The 22,784-nt window shown below is 39.7% G+C and overlaps 1 protein-coding gene across 7 annotated transcripts in view; it reads left to right on the forward strand.

Moving 5' to 3' along the window:
- EML6 (EMAP like 6) overlaps positions 1-22,784 on the forward strand; it is a 271,691-nt gene that overhangs the window by 124,576 nt on the left and 124,331 nt on the right. For all 7 annotated transcript variants that reach the window (XR_005987687.1, XM_041754174.1, XM_041754169.1 and 4 more), the window contains exons 6-7: positions 1,589-1,774; positions 3,369-3,504. Coding sequence is in view for 6 of the 7 variants with exons in the window: in XM_041754174.1 (XP_041610108.1) it covers positions 1,589-1,774; positions 3,369-3,504 (322 nt within the window). In the remaining variant the exon portion in view is untranslated. The remainder of the gene's footprint in view (positions 1-1,588; positions 1,775-3,368; positions 3,505-22,784) is intronic.

A 22,784-nucleotide genomic window follows, 5' to 3' on the forward strand; every position in this document is an offset into this window, starting at 1 on the left:
ACTTCCTCCTTAATTAGAGAAGAATCCTGTCGTGGCACACCTGCCTCTCCTCCTCCCTAAGGACCACCTCCTCCATTGCTGCCAGAGTCCCAGACTTCCTGGGTGGTACAACCATCCCAGAACTACTTCCCTCAATATTTTAAGAAGCAGCCATTTTTCCTCTCCCACAAGCACAGAATATTTGGCTTGTCAGTGATTTTTCCTCACACTTTTCTTGTTACCTGGATTTGCCTAATCCTGTTCTTTTGAACTCCTGTGCAACTTCTTCTTCCACTGATCCAAATCCTAGCCTTGTTCTTTCCAAAGAATTCAACACAGTTCTCTATTTTTGAATTTTCTTGCCACTTGTATGTAATCTGAATACACTACCTTGAAATTGTCTCTTGCTTTAATTGTATCTTCATTAGATTTAAAGTTCTCAAGGCAAAGATCAAGATTTAAATTTTTTTCATGTAGAACACCCATTAAGCCCTTACCTTCAGCAAACCATGTCGGCTTCACTTTTCCCTCACTTCCAAATGAGGATGATAGGAATAGTTGCATTAGCCTGTGCTCAGGGGTATTATGAATTAGGGATAATGATTATGAATATCAAATAAACGTAAGGAGTCTTTATAAACTAAAGGGCTGGGGATCCCTGGGTGGCGCAGCGGTTTGGCGCCTGCCTTTGGCCCAGGGCGCGATCCTGGAGACCCGGGATCGAATCCCACGTCGGGCTCCCGGTGCATGGAGCCTGCTTCTCCCTCTGCCTGTGTCTCTGCCTCTCTCTCTCTCTCTCTCTGTGTGATTATCATAAATAAATTAAAAAAAAAATAAACTAAAGGGCTATATACATGGCAGGAAAGTTATATCAGTTCATAAATTTAAAAAACCATGTCAAAGCAAAATACTTAATTGCTGTATAACCATGGAAGTTTTGCTGTTGCTTTCTATAGTAGCTCAAGCTTTATGCTTGATGGTCTTCCACATGATAAATTATGCAATGAAAACTGAAAAGCTTAATCAGTTATTCAGTTATATAGAAAGATAACTCATATTTAGAAAACTTTTTGAGTAACATTTCTACAGTGAAGATTTTTATCACATTTTTAGTTAGACATTATTTCCAAATACATATATATATATATACACCCAAAAATGTCTAGAAGATACATCAACATGTTAAGTGGGACATTCTAGATACCTCCATTTTCCTCTTTATATTTTCTGAATTTCAAAATTTCTTCACTGTGAACCTATACTGCCTCTGTAATTTGACTAAAAATTAAAGGCCTGATGATTCTTCCATTTTATTCCAACTCTGAGAACACTGATGTTTTGTGTTTAATTACCATTAAACACTTAGCAAATTTTGGGAATTTTGTTACTTTGAAAGTTTAAAAAATGCCATTAAAAGTTTTTCTTATACTGCTAGTAGTTGGCTAAAAGGTTTTTGCGATTCTGTAGGTTGCAGTAGAACAAGTTATGTGTGCCTCGTTTGGCTATAGCCAATGATATAGAATGCACTGAAATAGAAGCAAATACCAATAATGTGATGCATCAGAATGAGTACATTATTTTTGGATCTGTTCATCTTATTGCTTTCCAGTTTTGGATGCTCTGTGGAAATGCCCTGACTGCAAAAAGAGGGATATTTGGCAAAACAGGGGATCTTCAGACCATCCTTTGCCTTGCATGTGCCAAAGAAGACATCACCTATTCTGGTGCTTTAAATGGAGACATCTACGTCTGGAAAGGGCTCAATTTAGTCCGCACTATCCAAGGAGCACATAGTGTGAGTGTATCCATGTGAAATTTGGTGGTCGTTTATGAAATAAGTTGACATCACAAATATGTGTTTCTTCTCCTGTTACTTTAGAATCAGCAGACTCTGCTGAACACTCTCTAAACATTCATAAAAACTTTCCCAAATTAATTCTGTTCACCTAAACGAAATATTTCAAAAATGTAATAATTTAGCCTTCACCTCAATTATTGATTGAGTTGCTTAGTGTTATTATTCACTAACATCTAGAAGAATAGAACTATTTCATCATCCTTTTCATCTTATAGATTAATACTTCTCAAACTTTAAGGTACCTATGACTCTCCTGGGGATCTTGTTAAAATGCAGATTCTGTCTCAGTCTGGGATGATGCCACTGCTACTAGCCTGTGGCCCGTGCATTGAATAGCAAGAATGTGGATAGCTGTTGTTTCTACATTGGCTGGTAGGGGTAGATTGTCCTCACTCTGAAGGAGTGAGAATCACCTCCATATCCCAATTACAAGCTCTTAAGACACAAACAGGAACTATTGATAAAATTCTCTCTTTTGATGGTCTGTTCTGTAATAACAAGAGCAAACTTTATTTCTGACCATTCTGCCTTCTTTTGAAACATAGGATAATGGTTACATTGCTGTATCTATAGATGATAAAATAGAAATGCCCAGAGGAATGGGGAGATGTGAAAGCTGAAGCCTATTGTAGTAAATGAAGATTGGGTAAAAAATTTTTAGAAACTCCCCAGACCTATAGCTTATTGCCTCCACATTGGCCCCCTATTACTTGTAATATGAAGAAAAATTGAAGTGCATCTTAGCAAAATACCTTTCATTGTCTTGTATGTTGAACCAGTTTTCTTGGCTTCACTAATTATTAAACAGTTTTATAAACAATCCAGAGGTCCATAGTTGTCTTCGTGCATAAAAGCAGCTGCCTTAATGACCTAATTTCTCTTCACACTGGATCTTATGTGAACAGTATATACTTGTAACAATTTTCAATAGACCAGGTAAATATTTTCCTGTGGAAAAGCATCTTTAAGTTATGTAACTATTTCAGATGTGAAAAAAAATCATCTGTATATAATGCTTAACAAACTGACACAAATGTAATTTGTCTTCAGTTAGGATCAGGCGATGCCTTCTTAAGCTCACTGAGATGCATTTTGGGCACCTGCTTACCCGTGAAAGTGTTTATGTTCCTAGCTGGGATTATCTTTGTTTGATTATTTTGAATGGCAATTTATATGAAACACCTCCATTGTTGCCTTTTCTTTATAAAGATCAGGTGTCACATAAACAGTTTGATCTTCATATCTACTTTAACCAAGGAATTAGTGAATTTTTTTTTTCAATTTGCCGTCAATTCAGTAATGGTTTAAAGGAGCATTTGAACTAATTTGCTTTGGTAGTAATTATGATCAATTTTTAATGTAGCCAAAATGAAGGATGTTATAAATGGCTACCTGGTCTATTGTCAGGATTTCAATAGAGAACAAGAGATTTGAAACTTTTTTGTTTTGTTTTTGCTCTTTTTTAAAATGGTCAATACCAACTATAATGGCTATTTAGAATCATTTCAGTATTATCTGGCTTACTCAACAGGCTGGAATTTTTAGCATGTATGCTTGTGAAGAAGGCTTTGCCACTGGTGGACGAGATGGGTGTATTCGATTATGGGACACTGATTTCAAACCAATAACCAAAATTGATCTCAGGGAGACAGAACAAGGATATAAAGGTAATATATGTATTAATACCCATAACTTTAAGAGATAAGCACAATATGAAGTTCTGTATTTATATTGGTTTCTCTGTACCCCATCTTATTCCAGAAAGGACTTAAGGCAGTTTACATAAATAGAAAGAAAATCGAAAGTGTATTAAAAGTAAATGGATACCCCGTCTTCCTCATTTGCATGAAGGTATCTGCATGTATTAGTGATATTACTGCTACAAAGATCAAGGAGATAATGGAAAACTACTGAGTGGTATCTTGGGAAATGGGACTTTGAGTTATAAAACTGAGAAATTCTGGATAAATTGGTGACCCCAAATGAGACTGCACCTAGCTTCCAAAAATAAGTAAATAATTGTTGGGAAAAACAAGACCAAAAAATAGCTTTAAAGTAGTAGCCCATAGTAGTGGGATCAGAGTTGGGGACCTAGGTTCAAATCCAGATTTTACCTGTGATAGATTTGAGTCGATTTTTTTTAAACCTGTGGGCCTCAGTTTCCTCATCTATAAAATGGGAATGTCACTAGCAACAACCTCATAGAGTTGTATGAGGCTTAAATACACTTACAGAGTGCTTAGAATAAGTCATGGTACAGTCAGCACTCAACAAATATTAGCTATTAGTACAGTATACTGAGTATGTGTAGTAGGGAATACAAAGGAGTTTGTATACATCTTTTTAAATTCTCATGATAGGCTTATAATCTCATTTTTACAGATAAAGAATTTGGGCTTGAGAGAGTTTAAAGTGGAAATGTGAACAGAAAAGATAAGTCACAGGCAGTGTTAGTACACTAAGTAATGGAAGAGGCCCCAGATCTTGCTCATGGCTCCTGCAGCCAGCTCTGAGAGAGGGGTGCTCAGTACCATGAGTCATGCCATCCATAAGATGAAAATTTACTCATTGCTCAGGTGAAGGTGAATTTCTCTGACTGCTGAGATGGGAGAAGAATTACCTGAACATCTTCCTAGAGAGGACTCTGACATGAAATCAAAAGTCCTCAAAATGCATGGAGAGAGCTATTACTCATCAGATTCTTTTTCTTGAAGCCCCTCGATGCAAGCTGATGGCCATGTAGCCACAGAGGTTCCTCCAAAGGCCAAATTGCCTGGTGGTGCTCAGAGCTCTGTGCTAGGCTGAGGTAGATTCCAGAAGACTGAGAGAAGAACACTACCTATTCTTTAGGTCATCCTCCTTAAATAATGTTGTTGTCAACCAAACCTTGCTTAAAAATTAAGCATTAGGGAAGTGAGCAGAATATCATACTTCCTACACATATCCAGAGTCCAGCTTCCTTAAATATCTATTAAATATGAGAAGTCAGCCAATCTGGAGATTGGATTGTTGTCTTCTTATGGAAGCTCAGAATCTTGGTTTGGATGCATTTCTGAACATCAGGCACACGGGTCAACATTCCGAGTTGTAAAATGTAGTGTCCACCTCAGTGATCAACAAGGAGACAGCCAAGGCTCTTAAGGTCTTTGCTACAGAGATGAACCAGTATAACTTTATCCAGAAAGATATTTCAAGCAGATAGAAGCAAGTAAGCATCCTGAAGAGCTAGGTAAAACAAGTTATTAAAGCAGCCAAAAATGTTTGACCTTGAATCATGAAACTTCTTGCTGTATGTTTCAAGGTAAACTGAGAGAAAATCATATACTTTGGTAACAGATGAGTTAACTTACTGGGTGGGATTATTGACCATAAACTGGCTGGATGTTGGGCAGCTTCAGCCATCAGTGATGATTCCTTTTTGGCATCACTTTATCCAGCTCATCCAAAAACTGTATCACATAACTAGGGTATAGATTTAAGAGTGGGTATCAGAAGAGAAACCATATTTACCCTGCTGTACTTTTCTATCTGATGGTGAGTCCCTAACTTTGGGCTCTCAAAGGAGAGTTCAGGAGCCAGTGCAGAATGAGCATCCAGGTAACCAGGGGTTTATATTGTTTACATGGCCAACTCCTGTCCCCCGGAGTCAGAGGAAGATGGTCAGGGACACCCTGCATTTTGTGTCAGTCTCAACAGACAACACACACACGCACACATGCCCTTGCCAAGGTCAAAGCAGATACAGGTGGTGCATGGAATACAGGAAGCATGCCTGCACCTCCCAGATGCCGCCTGTAGTGTCTGGGCTTAGTTTATCAGGATGGAAATTGGCATGTACTTACAGATGGATGACCAGTGAGACAAGAGTCTCTATTTCTGTGGGAGTAATGGACTGTGCTTTTTAAAGGATCTTGAAGACCTTTCTGCAGTCTGAGCCCAAGGGAGCCTTGAAAATTTGTGCCATTCCTCAAATGGCAGCCATATTCTTCCCACCCTCTTGATTTTTACAATTACTGCTCACTACCAATATTCTTATTTTCTTAATATCTTACTTTGATTTTAGCTCACTCTTTTTTTTTTTTTTTTTTGCTTCTCACTATAAGCAGTAATATCTGTGAAATCATGGCTTTAATACATTGTTTATATATATGTATTTTTACCCACTAAGGCACTAACTATTGAAATAAAAAAAATTGTCCATGTAGTATCCACCCCTCCACCCCCATCAGCGGTGCCCTTGCCTGTCACATTTTTGACAACACAGTAACAGAAGTCCACTATGTACTAACAAACTTCCTAGGAAATGTTGATGTTTATTCTAGCTCTCAGTGGGAAAACAGCAAATGTATAGCGTCAGAAGAATGACAGCCTGGTTGAAGTGTTGGTAACAACCCCAAGTCCAGCTGAAGTTCCTCCAGTTTGTGTGGACAGGGCCAAGCAGGGGAAGCCTAGATGTGCTTGTGCCCTCTGCCCAGCCATAGTACATCCTCACCCTGAGGCAGGGAAGGAGGCTGTTGTGTCCAGAAGCACCTTGTATAGCTCAGAACGGGGAGAGATTCTCAGAGTAGCCCTGTCTGTGGTGGTCTCAGAGGCCGGCTGCCCAGGCCTCTGGTTTCCATGATGGTAGGAGAGGGGCCAGCATGAGGTAGGAGACCCAGCACAAGGATAGGGATCAAAATATGTAGGGTATGAGGAGAGGATTAAAAGTAATTGAAATGTAAACCATTTCTAATCCAGCTTCTTCACTAGCCAATACCTTACCATTGGTCCTCTGAGCATTTGCTTAGAATGTGGGGAACAGCATGAAGGAACAGGAGTGGAAAGGAAAGGGTGTGGGGAAAGGATGAAACAGGAGGAAGAAGAGCAGACAGGACATTTGGGTGTACTTTGTCTCATCTCATCCCCCACCCCCCAAGAGAAGTCTTGGCTTTCTCCTCCACCTTCGGCCTCTTGGCCTCAAAAATGGAAACAAAATACACTTGAAAGGAGCAGATTCAAGCACAGCAATGTTAGAACATTTTTGCTGTTGATTTGGACGTGAATCGACCTGTACAGGTGGCTTTATACTTGTAAGAATTTCTTGATGTAAATGAGCCTCCTTCTGCATTTTCGCTCTTTGTGTAATAATGACTCTTGAATTCGCTTCAGTGGAAATAGAGTGATTTCTCGTTTTACTCAAACAGCTTTCTAAACAAATTTAGCAAGAGAATTAATCATGGCCATGTCCCAATTTCCATAAGTAGTACCGATATTCCGTGTTTCTTAAACATAAAAGTGAAAATTTAGAAATTGCTCTTCACTAGCATTTGGGCCATTTATAAAGCATGCATATTTAGTCTGCTGCCTGTGAGGGCTGCTCTTGCCACTCTTGTAGACTTCCAGAAAATCTACAAAATGGCCATTTCCAAGTTGTTTTGTGTAAACAGTCTTAAGATATACATGTATTTGCTATTAATTGCTAAACATCAAGAGAGATGAAACAATGTTTACATTCAGATAAACACTAAGCTCAGGGGAAAAAAAGCAGTTGATTATATAGAGAGACAGTATCAATCAGTTGTCTTACTTCTTTTTAGTGTTGAGCTTGAGCTAATTTAGACCTTTGATTTCTAGTGAAAACAATGAACCCCACTCTGGATTGAAGGTGAAGCAGCTTTGGAGGTGGGTCATGCTCACATCCTTAGGAAATGTGCAGAGCCAGAGCTGATGCTTGGGGCTTTCTGGCCCCTCCCCAAGTCTTAAACAAAATGGGCTTCATAAGCCAGGAGGGGACAGCTCCGGTGGTGCAGTGGTTTAGCGCCACCTACAGCCCAGGGCGTGATCCTGGAGACCTGGGATCGAGTCCCACCTCGGGCTCCCTGCATGGAGCCTGCTTCTCCCTCTGCCTGTGTCTCTGCCTCTCTCTCTCTCTCGCTCTGTGTGTCTCATGAATAAATAAAAATAAAATCTTAAAAAAAAATAAGCCAGGAGGATCATTCTCAGTCAAAGAAATAGTAATAATTCATTTACACCAATGAATTTTACATTTTTGTGAGTGTCAATAGATTTTTGCTGAGTGGTGAATCTGCAAACAATTTTTTTTTGCAAACAATACACGATAATATAAACCAACAACTTAATTTGTCCGGGATCTCTTATCTACAGTTCTAAAGGCAAAACACTAGGAATTCCAAAAAAAATTTTTTGAGAACAATAAACTTTTTTTTATTGTGATAAACATTATAACCATTTTTAAAATTTTAATTCCATTATGGTTAACATACAGCATTATGTTAGTTTCATGGGTACAATATAGTGATTCAACAATTCTATGCATTGCTCAGTGCTTGTTGTAATAAGTGTACTCTTAATTTCCTTCACGTATTTCACCCATCCCCCCACCCACCTACCCTCTGGTAACCATCAGTTCTCTACAGTTTTTTGTTTTGTTTTTTGTTTTTGTTTTTTAGTTCTCTACAGTTAAGTCTGGTCTTGGTTTATATTATGTCTTCTTTGTTTCTTAAATTCCACACGAGTGAAATCATACTGCATTTGTCTTTGACTTATTTCACTTAGTGTTTTACTCTCTAGCTCCATTCATGTTGTTGCAAATGGCAAGACTTCATTCTTTTTTATGGCTGAGTAATATTCTACATTATATACATACCACTTCTTCTTTATCCATTCATCTATCATTGGACACTTGGGCTGCTTCCATAATTTAGCTATTGTAAATAATGCAACAAACACAGGGGTCCATATAGCTTTTTTTTTTTCATATATCTTTTTGAATTGGTGTTTTTGTTTTCTTTGTATAAATACCCAGTAGTGGAATTACTAAAGCATGTGGTAGTTGAATTTTTAATTTTTTGAGGAACCTCCATACTCTTTTCCACAGTAGCTGCCCCAGTTTGCATTCCCACTAACAGCACATGAAGTTTCCCTTTCTTCCACATTCTCCCTGACACTTATTTTTTGTTTTTGTTTTAACCACTATGACAGATATGAGGTAATACCTCATTGTGGTTTTGATTTGTATTTCCCTGATGATGAGTGATTTTGAGCTTCTTTTCATGAGTCTGTTGGCCATCTCTATGTCTTTAAAGAAATGTCTATTGATGTTTTCTGCACATTTTTAAAGTGGACTATTTGTTTATTTGGCTTGAATTGTATACGTTTTTAAAATTTATTTTGTTGGCTAACCCTTTATCAGATATGTCATTTGCAAATGTCTTCTCCCACCCACTAGATTGTCTTTTAGTTTTGTTGGTTGTTTCCTTTGCTGTGCAGAAGCTTTTTATTTTGATGAAATCCCAATAGTTTTTGTTTTTGTTTCCTTTGCCTTAAAAGACATATCTAGAAAAATGTTGCTATGGCCAATGTCAGAAAAATACTGCCTGTATTCTCTTCTAGGATTTTTAGCCTTTTAGATCTCACATTTAGGTCCTTAATCCATTTTGAGTTTATTTTTGTGTACAATGTAAGGAAGTGGTCCAGTTTCATTCTTTTGCATGTAGCTGTCCAGTTTTCCCAAAAGCATTTATTGAAGAGACTCTTTCCCATTGCATACTCTTGCCTCCATTGTCAAATAAATTGATCATATAATCATGGGTTTATTTCTGGGTTCTCTCTTCTTTTTATCCATGTGTCTATTTTTGTGCCATTACTGTTACTGTTTTGATTACTACAGCTTTGTAGTGTATCTTGAAATCTAGGATTAGAATACCTATTTTGTTCTTTTTCAACATTGCTTTGGCTGTTCAGGGTCTTTAGTGGTTCCATACAAATTTTAGTATTTTTTGTCCTAGTTCTGTGAAACATGCTATTGGTATTTTTTATAGGGATTACATTAAATCTGTAGGCTGCTTTGGGTAGTGTGGACATTTTAACTATTCTTCTGATCAATGAGCGTGGAATGTTTTTCCATTTGTTTGTATTATCTTTAATTTCTTTCTTGTTTCATAGTTTTCAAAGTACAGTTAATTCACCTCCTTGCTTAAGTGTATTCCTAGATATTTTATTACTTTTAGTGCAATCGTAAATAGGATTGTTTTCTTAATTTCACTTTCTGCTGCTTCATTAATAGTGTACAGAAATGAAATGGGTTTCTGTATATTGATTTTGTACTTTGTGGCCTTACTGAATTCATTTATCAGCTTTAGTAGTCTTTCAGTGGAATTTTTAGGGTTTTTCTCTCTATAGTATGTCATCTGCAAATAGTGAAAGTTTCATTTCTTCCTTACCAATTTGGATGCCTTTTATTTCTTGTCTCGTTGTTGTTGCTAGTGGTTCTGGTATTAAAATCATAGAATGATTTTTTAAAAAACTTGGTTGAATAGTTTGAGAAGAATAGGTCTTAATTCTTCTTTATATGTTTAGTAGAATTAGCATGTGAAGTCATCTGGTCCTGGACTTTCCTTTGGTGGAAGTTTTTTGATTACTGATTCAATTTCCTTTCTGATAGTAGATCTGTCCAAATTTTCTATTTCTTTATGATTCAGTTTAGGGACGTTATATGTTTCTAGGAATTTGTCCATTTCTTCTAGGTTGTCCAATTTGTCTAATTATTTTGGCATGTAATTTATCATAATATTCTTCCAGGGTTTTTTTTTTATATTTCTGTGGTGTCATTTGTTATTTCACTTCCTTTTTTTAAGATTTTAGTTATTTATTCATGAGAGACACACAGAGACAGGCAGAGACACAGGCAGAGGGAAAAGCAGACTCGCTGTGGGGAGCCTGATACAGGACTCAATCTCAGGACCCTGGGATCATGACCTGAGCCAAAGGCAGACCCTCAACCACTGAGCCACCCAGGTGCCCTTCTTCTTTCATTTCTGATTTTGAATCCTCTCTCTTTTTTTTTTTTTTTTTTGTGTTTGTGGTGGTGAGGGGCAGGAGGGAAGACCTGATAAAAACTTTCAATTTTGTTGCTTTATTCAAGGAACCAGCTCCTGGTTTCACTGATTTGTTCTATTATTATTATTATTATTATTATTATTATTATTATTATTTTAGTTTATTTCATTTATTTCTGCTTTAGTCTATATTATTCCTTCTATTGGTTTTAGGTTTTGTTTTTCTTTTTCTAGGTCCTTTAGATGTAAGATTAAGTTGTGTATTTGATTTTTTTTTTTTTTTTTTTTTTTTTTTTTTTGCTTTTTGATGTAGTTCTGTATTGCTATACACTTCCCTCTTAGAACAGCTTTTGCTGCATCCCAAAGGTTTTGGATCATTGTGTTTTCATTTTCATTTATCTCCATGTAAGTTTTGATTTCCCGTTGGTGTTTTGGTTGACCTGTTAATTGTTTAGTAGCATGTTATTTAACCTCCATGTATTTATGTTCTTTCTAGATATTTTTCTTATGGTTGATTTCTTGTTTCATAGAGTTGTAGTCAGAAAAGATGCATGGTGTAATTTCAATCTTTTTGTGTTTGTTAAGACTTGTTTTGTGGACTAATGCATGATCTATTCTAGAGAATGTTCCATGTGCATTTGAAAAGAATGTGTATTCTGCTGTCTTAGGATGGAATGTTCTGAGTATTATCTGTTAGATCCATCTGGTCCAAAGTGTCTTTCAAAGCCACTGATTCCTTGTTGACTTTCTGTTTGATGTATCATTGATGTAAGTGGGACATTAAAGTCTGATACTGTTATTGTAAACTATTGATACTTCCTTGATGTTTATTATTAGCTATTTTATGTATTTAGGTGATGTCATGTTGGGTGCAGAAATATTTACAGTAGTTATGTCTTCTCATTGGATTGTTTCCTTAATGACTATCTAGTGTCCTCCTTCTCCTCTTGTTACAGCCTTTGTTTTAAAGTCTATTTTGTCCAATATAAGCTTTGCTACCCTGGCTTTCTCTTCATTTCTATTTGCATGATAAATGGTTTTCCATCCCTTCACTTTTAGTCTGTATGTGTCTTTAGGCTTGGAACAAGTCTCTTATAGGTATAAAGAAGTGTCTTGCTTTTTTACCCATTCTGTCACCTTATGCCTTTTGATTTTAGTGTTTAGTTCATCTACATTCAAAGGAATTATTGATAAGTATGTAATTATTGCCATTTTGTTACTTGTTTTATGGTGGTTTTTGTAATTCTTCTCTGTTCCTTTCTTTTGCTCTCTTTTACAGTTCGTTGGTTTTCTTTAATGATATACTTAGATTCCTTTCTCTTTATTTTTTGTATATCTATTACTGGTTTTTGATTTGTGGTTACCATTAGGTTTTATATAAAATCTTATGCATAGAGCAGTCTATATTAAGTTGATGGTCACCTAAATTTAAACCCACTCTTTACTCCTCTTCTCTCCCCAAGTTTTAGGTGTATGGTTTCATATTTTACCTTTTTTAATTTTGTGAATCCATTGACTGATTTTTATAGATATAGTTATTATTTTGTGCTTTTTGTTTCCTATTTTTCTTACTCCTACTTATGGTCTTTCTTTTCCCCTCAAAGAGTTCCCTTTAACTTTTCTTGTAGGTCTGGTTTAGTGGTCATGAATTTCTCTAAGTTTTATTTGTCTGGGAAACTATTTTTTTTTAAAGATTTTATTTATTTGTGCAGCCTGGGTGGCCCAGTGGTTTGGTGCCGCCTTCAGCCCAGGATGTGATCCTGGAGACCTGGGATCAAGTCCTGCATTGGGCTCCCTGTGTGGAGCCTGCTTCTCTCTCTGACTGTGTCTCTGCCTCTCTCTCTCTCTCTCTCTCTGTGTCTTTCATGAATAAATAAATAATAAAATATTTTTTAAAAAGATTTTGTTTATTCATGAGAGACACATAGACAGAGGCAGAGACACAGGCAGAGGGAGAAGCAGATTCCTATAGGGAGCTTGTTGTGGGACTCGATCCTGGGACTCGGGGATCTCGACCTGAGCCAAAGGCAGGTGTCCAACCACTGAGCCACCGAGGCATCCCTCTTTATCTTTCCTTCTATTCTAAAGAATAGTTTATTGGATAGAATATTCTTGGCTGTAGGTTTTTTTCCTTCAACACTTTGAATGTATCATGCCACTCTCTTCTGACATGCCACTCTCCTGACCTGCAATGTTTCTGCTGAAAAATTAGTTTATAGTTTTATGAGGTTTCCCTTGTAGGTAACTGTTTTCTTTTCTCTTGCTGCTCTTAAAATTCCCTTTTTATCACTACTTTTCACCACTCTAATTACTAGATGTCTTGGTGTGGACCTCCTTGAGTTGATTTTGGCCGGGGCTCTACATGCCTCTTGGATCTGGATTTCTGTTTCTTTCCTCAAATTTAGGACTTTTTCAGCTATTACTTCTTAAAATAAATTTTCTGCCCCCTTTTTGTCTCTCCTTTCCTTCTGGAATCTATATAATGTAAATGTTATTATTACACTTGATGGTGTCACTGAGTTCCCTAAATCTATTTTCATTTTTTTTTATTATTTTTTTCTCTCTCTCCAATTTAGCTTGATTGCTTTTCATTACTTGGTCTTCCAGGCCAGTGATCATTCTTCTGCTTCCTTCAGTCTACTGCTTATTCTATCTAGTGTATTTTTAATTTCAATTATTGAGTTCTTCATCTCTGATTGGTTCTTTTTTTTTTTTTAATCTCTTTAAGGGTCTCACTGAGGTACTCCATTCTTTTCTCAAGTCCAGTGAGTATCTTTGTGACATTTACTTTAAATTCTCTATCAGGCATATTACTTATCTCCATTTAATTTAACTCTTTTGCAGTGATTTTTTTTTTCCCGTTCTTTCATTTGGGACACATTCTTCCATCTTCTCATTTTGTCTAACTTTCTGTATCTGTTTCTCTGTGTTAGGAAAGTCAGCTATGTCTCCTGTTCTTGAAAGTGGTGGCCTTATAAAAAAAAGAGGTCCTATAATGCCCTATAGTGCAATGTCCCCTGTTCACCAGAACCTGGTGCTTCAAGGTTGTCTCCTATGTGTGTTGTATGTGTCCTACTGTTGTGGCTGAGCCACTTTTGCCTTTAGTCTAGTCCTCTGCAGTGAGTCTGCTTGCTTGTTGTAGACAATGTTTGGTCCCTTGTATTGTCAGTGGGCCTTAGTCCAACTTGGGCTTGAGTTGAGTCAGAACAGGCATTTGCCAGAGATGTAGTAGCACTGAACTGCAGTAGAACATGAGAGTGGAATGCATATTGTTAGCAAGGTTTGCATAGGTCTGCCGTGGAAGGGACCTGGAGCTGGGGGCTATCTAGAAGGGGCATGTCCACAAGGGGACACAAAGGTGAGACATAGTATTAGCAAGTTAGGTAGGAGTGTTGGTGCTACTGTGCTGGTTCCTGCAGGTGTCTGTGTGTTTAGTGTAGGGGTGGGGGAGAGAAATGGTGCTTGCCAGCTCCTGTGTTCCTGGAGATGTCTCCCAATGACCCCTGCCCCTTCAGCATGCTTTGAGATTAGTAAACAAATTTACTTTTTCTATACTCTAGGCATTTTTCAAACTGCTTCCTTTATGCTGCATCTCCACAGAGCTGTTTGTTGTGCCCTCTAAGAGTGGGGACTTCGTTTCCTTTCACTCTCCTGGCTCTTGCAGAGCTGAGCCTGCTGATTTTTAAAGTTCAGGTTTTAGTCCTCACTGATTTTAAGAACTTACAAAATTCAGCCCCTCTGCTTTTCAAAGTCAAATGTTAAAGAGATTCATCTTCCCTGAGTGGGCTCCCTGGTATGAGAGTCTGTTTTTCTCTTCTCTGTACCCTCAGCATCTCTCCCTCCCATGGAAAGTCCTGTGGGTCCATTTAACTCCCAACTGCTTCTCCACCCTTCCTCTCCTCTTCGGTGTGGCCTCATCTATATTTAGCTGTACAGAATTTGTTCTGCTAGTCTTTGGGTCCTGTTTCTGGGACACTTAGACTGATGCGGGTATTATCTAGTTGTATCTGTAGGTCAGGGTGAGCTTAGGATCTTCCTACTCTTCCATCTTCCCTAGAAGTCCTCCATTTTAACTATTTCTAAGTGGGCATATCTGTGGCATCAGTTAAGTCCATTCATATTGTACAATTATCAGGACCATCATCTCCAGAAAATTTTTCATTTTCCCAAACTGAATCTTCATACCCATTACACAATAACTCTCCTTTCTACTCTTCTGGCCCCTGGAAGCCACCACTCTACTTGCTGTTTCTATGAATTTACCTATTTCAGGTACCTCATACAACTGAAGTCATACAGGATTTGCTCTTCTATGATTGGCTTATTTCTCTTGGCATGATGTCTTCAGGATTCATCCATGTCATAGTATATGCTAGAATTTCCTTCCTTTTTAAGGCTGAATAATATTCCATTGTATATGCCACATTTTATTTATCCACTCATCTGTGATGGATACTTGAGTTGCTTTCACCTTTTGGCTATTGTGAATAACGCTGCAGTGAACATGGCTGTACAAATATCTCTCTGAGACCCTGCATTCAATTCCTTTGAATATATATCTAGAAGTGGAATTATTGGATCATATGGTATTTCTATTTTTAATTTTCTTGAGAAACTGCCATACTGTTTTCCATAGCAGCTGCACTATTTTATATTCCTACCAGCATTGCACAGGGTTCCATTTTCTCCACATCCCTGCCAAGTCTTTTTTTTTAACAGCAGCTATTCTAATAGGTGTGAAGTGGTATGTTATGGTTTTGATTGGCATTTCCCTTAAGATTAGTGATAATGAGCATTTTTCATAAGCCTGTTGGTCATTTGTGTATCTTCTTTGGAGAGATTTCTATTCAAATTCTTTGCCTATTTTAAAATCAGGTTGTTTTTGGGGTGCCTGAGTGGCTCAGTCAGTTAAGCATCTGCCTTTGGCTCAGGTCATGATCCCAGGTCCCAGGTCATGGCTCAGATCATGATCGAGCCCTACATTGCTTCTCCCTGTCTCTTTACTGCGCCCCCTATTTGTGCTCTCTCTCTCTCTCTCTCTCTCTCTCTCTCTGTCAGATCTTTAAAAAATAAAATCAGGTTATTTAGTTTTTTTGTTGCCACATCTTAAGAGTTCTTTATATATTCTGAATATTAATTCCTTATTATATTTGTGGTTTGCACACATTTTTTCCATTCCATAAGTTGCCTTTTTACTATGTTGATTTTCTTGTGATGCATAGAAGTTTTTAATTTTGATGCAGCCCAATTTATTTTTTTGTTGCCTATGCTTTTGGTATCATATCCAAAAGAATCATTACCAAAAATACTGTATTATGAAGTTTTCCCCTAAAGATTTTATAGCTTTAGCTTTTCTGTTTAGGTCTTTGATTCATTTTGAGTTAATTTTTGTATATGGTATAGGGTAAGGGTCCAACTTAATTGTTTTTTTCCCCCATAATATTTTTAATAACTTATTTGATGGTGAAACTTGACCTGAACTTACATGAGGCTGTTTATCTTCATGTGTGTGAATATTCTTACACATCACTGCAGAAGCATTTGATTTCAAGGTGCTGTTCCAGACCCCATCATATCTATTACATGAGTCCAAAATCCAAAATCTTCTACCACAGTGCAACTAACCCCAAGGAATTAGATCATATGGTATTTCTAAGGAATCTCAGATATATGGGATGGTGGAACGCTCAACATATTTTTCAGTGAAAAATACTGGAATTTGCAAGCTGGTAGAGACATTGGATGTGAGCACACAGAACTCTCACCCTATGGATGAATATAATAAGGTCAGGTCATAGGCATCCAGCTAATTGTAGGATTTGGGCTCTAATTTCTATCTTACTTCAAACTTCTTGCATTTGGAGTCAGATCATTTTTTTAAAGATTTTATTTATTTATTTGTGACAGAGCAAGAGAGAAGCGGAGACACAGGCAGAGGGAGAAGCAGGCTCCATGCAGGGAGCCTGATGTGGGCCTCGATCCCAGGACTCCAGGAAGGCAGATGCTCAACCACTGAGCCACCCAGGGATCCCGGAGTCAGATCATTTTGAAAACAAATTTATGATCTGCATAAAATAATGAAGCTTAAATGACTTACATCAATAGCAAGAAAGCCAAAAATAATTCTTACAGCAAGGCAACCAAAATGAATTACATCAATGGTAATAAATACTTGGAGTTACTGGTTGTAAATGATTATGTCTAAAGGAACATAGTAATTATTCACATAGTATAAGCTGTACTCATTCAATAAACATTTATTAAGCTTCTCCTAGGTGTCAGATACATTCCTAGGAACTGGATAAGCTCTTCTAAAAAGCATGTTTCAGGCATTTTTTTTTTTAAAAAAGATTTTATTTATTTATTCATGAGACACACACACACACACACACACACACACACACACACACACAGGCAGAGACACAGGCAGAGGGAGAAGCAGGCTCCATACGGGGAACCTGACATGGGACTCGATCCTGTGTCTCCAGGATCCCACCCTGGGCTGAAGGTGGCGCTAAACTGCTGAGCCACCGGGGCTGCCCCATTTCAGGCATTTTAATGGAGTTTTTTTGTGTATTTACTTTAACTTCCAACACATACTTGTTGAATTGTGGCTCTAATGAACTTTCTAAACTCTGAATCCAGAGATATCTTGTATTATTAGGGCAGGCAGCATTAAGCAAGAGTAGGAGGCTAAACTCCCCAGGATAGGAGATGCCCCTTAGACTTTTCACCACTTCTGCTGCCCCATTACTGGCCTGGGCCACTATCTCTCCCATAGATTTCTGTAGTTGCTCTATACCTCATGTCCCTACTTCAAAAATTATCCTCAGACTAGCAGTTAGAGGGATTATTCAAAATTTACGCAAGCCAAATCACATTATTCTTTTCCTCAAAGGATCAAAGACCTCAGGATGGTCTACCAATGTCTCCCTCCTCATGCCTTCCTCCTCCTCCTCCTCCTCTGCCCTCCCATCTGCTCTGCTTACCACTGCTACCTGTGATCTCTGCGCTCCCGGGCTGCCCCCTCTCCTGTAACGCTCTGCCCAGCATCTGCATGACTACTGCCCTCTTCTTCAGGACTTTGCTCAGATGAACCTGTCCTAATGCCTCATGTAAAACTGAAGCCCACTCTGCCTCTTACTACCCCAGGCTTTCCCCCTCCCCTTTGCCAGATCTACTTCTCACCTTATAACAACCCACATAATCTGCTTTTTATTATGCTTATGGCTGTTGTCTGTTTCCACATGAGCAGTGATCTCTTTGTTCACTGACGCCTCTCAAGGGCTTAAAACAGTGCCTGGCACCTGCAGGTGCCCTGGAAACAGCTGCTACTGCTGAAGGAATGAAGAGTGCATGAAGAGGAATGTGAGTGACTGGGGCACAGAGCCTTGGGGAGGAGCACAAGTGACAAGGACACAGGACACACAGCTTGGTTTCTTTCTTTGTGTCATCCTGGGTGTTCAAGCTTAAACTCTAAATGATAGAAGGTCAGAGAAAGGTTTAGGGAGGTACTTATGGCTGTCACTTCGGATAAGTCACCCTGTTCTGGAGCAGGGGGCAAGATTGAAGGTGGGAATCCAGGTTGTTCTTCCCCACTGTTTATTGTTCTTAATACTGTTTTTCTGCCTCAGACAACATTGAGGATCATGGAGTTGAGTTCTCAATCATGGGTTATTTTGTCCACTAGAGGACAGTTGGCATTGTTTGGAGATGTTTTTGATTGTCCCAGCTGTGGAGTGTGACTGGCATATCTGACTAGATCCCAGGGACACTACTGAACATCTTAGAGTGACATTTGCTGTATGATCAGTGCACAAGAAAGAATTATCCAGCACTCACTGTTAACAGTGCTGTGGCTGAGCAAACTTGGTGTAGAATATTCAAGAGACTAACTCTCAAATCTCAGAACACCTTGCTTTGCTTCTTTTGTTTACAATAGAAGCAAAGCAAGCGCCTCCTATTGTTCTCCTGCTTCTCTGGGTGGCTTCCTTCCTTTCCCCTGTCCCCTCTCTCTCTCTGTCTGCCCACCATTGTCCTTGGGACCATGGCATCTCCTTCACTGTTGTTCTGCTGAGAACATGGAGGTGCTGCAGGGGACCTAGCACGAGCAGGAGGTGGGGATGGTAAAGTAGGCTGCCAAGAGATGTGTGTGGCATTGTTCATTCAGACTCGGGGTGGAATGTGGTGTCAGACAAGCAGAAGCTGACTGGTTCATTCTAATCCCCTCTAAACACTCTTTCTGAGCATATCTTACATAAAAACTAACTTGGGTGTTTCGTTGCTGGCTGAGATTGGTCATGTGTTTCTATTTTCTGAGGACCTGTTAAGCTGTGTAGATGCTTTAGATTTCCTGTGGCCACAGGATTTGGGATCTTGCGGAAAGAATTTTGAAGTAGTCAGGGATGGTGAAGAGTAACTTTCATTATGAATGCTGTTGGAATTCTCAGGCAGAGAGCCCATGTAGACACCAGCAGCAGGCTGTGGGCTTTTCGTGCTACAGGGAGCCTGCTGACTAATTTAGGGCTAGCCCCTGTCCGGCCTGTGATGAGGCCCAGCGGCTCATGTCGCAGCTCCCAGTGCCCACTCCGTGGAGATCTTTGTGCTAAGTGCTCTGCATGCAGGGTCCCATTTAATCCTTAAACAGGGAGTCCCCAGGTATAGCAGCTCCCAGGGTATGAGAGCTGTGTGATCACAGGTGACCTGTGCTCACGAATCCCCGAAGAGACTCCCTCCCTCTTGTTTCCTTCAGGTTCCCACACTCCACCTTCAGTGTTACCCTGAGGACACGAGAACCGCTGAGAGGGCCGGGAGTCCCTGGCCTGCTCTAGCCTCCCTCCATGACTTAAGTCAGCCCCTCCAGAGGGGAGTCAAGAAGCCTCAGAGGGCCCTGCTTTCATTTCCACATCCTCTCCCTATACTCATCTTCCCTCTGAGTGAACTCGCTTTTGTGAGTGCCTTTTTATTATCTTTTACCTCTTTACTGAGGGCTCTCCTAGTATTGCATCTTTAATGAGGTTGGGTTTATAGGAAAAAAAACATCACCTTATCTTGTTTAATTCTTGGTATTGGTCCTGGGAGCATATCCACAGAGAAGAGCATTGCCTTTGTGGGGAACAGTGTTTGCTCCAGACTTGAACTGAATCCTCATTTTTGTTCTTTGTCGCTTGCCCATTCTAGGACTTGAGGCAATTACTGTACATAGTCAATGTTGTCATTTCCTTATTTGTTCGATATTTCCTGTCCCCATTTAGGGCCTGGTGCTGTCCGTGGGGCCTCCTTCCAAGCCATTGTGAGCATTCCTAGTGTGTATGTAAAGTTCTGGGCTGACGTCTGGGTAATGTCAATGATGATCATTTTTGCCCATTTCCACAGCTAGCTTGTGTGACTTGGACTTCTCAGTGTAGCACTGCCTTTTTTGCTTTCTGCTCATCAACTTGGGATCTCTAATCTGCTAGGGCAGAATTTTCCACCCTATGGCTAAAGAACCATTGCATTAGAATCAGCTAGTGGTATAGCCTGGAAATCGGAATTTTCAACAATGTGACAAGGTCTCGTAAGACATGTTAGGTTGGGAACAGCTTGGTGGTGGTTCTCAACAAGTGGTTCTCAGCCCTGGACAGCACAGACTGTCTTCCTTTCTCGGGCCAAATAATTGGAGGGAAAGACCATTTTATTCCCCATATAGTTTGTCCTGTCTTTGTGGGTTGGACCATAACTTTCCCTTCTAAGAGTCGGTGGTGCTAGCACATCAAAATAACAAACAACAACACTTAAGTTGTAACACATGGAGGCAACTAAGAAACTCTGGGAAAGGTGCATGCTGTAACTTCTTCATAGCTCCTGGTGTTAACGCTGCCTGGAGCTGGAATCTGCATATACAACAGGGTGCTCTACACTGAGACTAATAAAAACTTGGTGGTTAAGATAATAACAACTCGGGGCACCTGGTGGATCAATTGGTTAAACACCTGCCTTTGCTCAGGTCATGATCCCAGGGTCGTAGGATCGAGCCCCGTGTCAGGCTCCCTGCTCGGCAGAGAACCTGCTTCTTTTTCTCCCTCTGCCATTCCCCCCTTGCTTGTGTTCTCTGGTGTGCGCGTGTGCCCACTCACTGTCTCTTTCTCTGTCAAATCTTAAAAAAAAAGATAATAACAACTCATATTTATTAATTTCCTAAGTGCCAGACCCTGGGTCAAGTGTAAATATATGATTATATTGATTCTTCATAACAGTGCTGTAAAGTATGAGTGCCAATATTCTCTCCACTTTACAGACAGGGAAATTAAAGATTTGAAAGCCTGAACAGCTTGCCATGGTCACAGCTGGGAGGGGCTAGGGATGGCATAGAAGACCAGCCTAGGTACTTAACCGTTCAGTGAACTGATGGAAAAATAAGCAACGTCCTTTAGGTCTGTGTTGATGTTTGTGATACTCATGGACTAGATCTACCCATGCCCTGGTTTCAGGACATTTGACAAAAGGATTGGGAAAATGCTGTTTACTACTCTCTGGTCTGAATATAAAACCCTGCAAAGGGCAGGTGAGATTTTGGTCTTTGCCTCAGAGGACTTTTTAAGTGGGTGGTTGCTCTTTACTGCCATCTGCTGGCTGTCTGGACCAAGCACAGGCCAGAGCGCCACATTTCCCCTAGAGCGGTGTCAGGGAAGGCCAGCTCACCAAGTCCGCAAAATACCTTCAGCTCCTACTGTCAAAAGTCTCCGAAACATGCACTTATCCAGAAGAAAAGAGCACTTCTGTAGTTTTAAATAATTGGGATTATTTTTTTTCCTGGTGCTGTCTTTATCATTGGTGAATTTCTAACCGTGTTCCAAATAATCCCTTCTGTTTTTTTGGACTCCCATAGCAGAAGGCAAAAGAGCAAAGACACCTTCTTAATTTCCTGCTGCAGTGGCCGCCTTTGCCAGTCGGGCTAGGAAACCACGGTTACATTGCTGTTCTCTGCATTTGTGTCAGAGAAGTTAAAACCAAGCCTCAACAGATAGAAGGCCGATGGTGTGAGGACACTGTTGGGGATCCGCCGCTCTCCAGGGTCTCTCCAGGACGTACCCAGGAGAGACTCTGCCGTTCTCTCGCCAGTCTTGCATGCAGAACAGCAGCTAGGTTTAGAAATGATGAAAACAAGATGTTATTAGGAAACTGGAATACAGTTACCCACTGCGGTGTTCTCAGGACGTGATTCCTGTTTTCAACGGTTATCTTGGAAGTCAGAGTGGCCCTATCCATCCTTTTAGGTAGACTCCTGGGGTTAAAAAATACTGTGACTCCTCATGTGACAAAATACAATTCATCTGTTGGAAGAAGGGAGTATTTGTGGAGAGCCTGAGTTGGTCCCTGGGCGGAAACTCTTCACATCTCATCAAGTTTATGTTGTAAACAATGAAAATGTAACAACTCCTTCCCTGCTTCTTTCTCCTTCCCCCTCCGCCCATCTTTAGCCAGAAAGAATCCGTATCAGTTTTACTCGACGCCCTTGCCCTCTATAAAGCCTCTCCATATGGTGGCTAGTTTGGTGGCAACCTGCTATGAAACACACACGGCAAGGTACTGAGGGAACCAGGGGTGGGGTCCTCAAACTCGGCCTCTTGGTCTCTTGTTTTCTGGCCCTCTCCTTGCCAAACCCCTGAGGCCCCATGGAGGGATGCAAGAACTCTGGACGCAGTCGGAAAGCACAGTGGGTGCTGTGTAACTTGACTGGCTCATCAGTTTTCACTGAGTTGGAGAGTTTTTCTTTGTTCCTAACCCTCTTTTAAAAAAGACAAAGCAAACATTTTTTAAATGTTAACATTTGGTGATTCCAGGTGGCAGATTATTTGTAACAATATTCTTGTACCTTTCTGTATTTGCTCCCCAAAATAAGTGGGTAAAAAACAGTTGGGGTAGTGGGGAGAAAAAAAAATGTATGCTGGACCAAATACAATGTCGGATCTTTGGTAGAAATTTCAGTTTTCAAGCCATTTAGCCTCACGGAGCAGGATATGCTGTCGGAGGCCATGGGGAAGAACAGGCGTGCTCATGCTATAGGGCAGCCGTAGGGGCCAGGCCTGCTGGGAAAGGGTCAGTCAGTCTTGAAGACAGTCAGTGGAATT

This window comes from Vulpes lagopus, chromosome 5 (assembly GCF_018345385.1).
Source record: "Vulpes lagopus strain Blue_001 chromosome 5, ASM1834538v1, whole genome shotgun sequence".
In the NCBI taxonomy this organism is placed as follows: Eukaryota; Metazoa; Chordata; class Mammalia; order Carnivora; family Canidae; genus Vulpes; species Vulpes lagopus.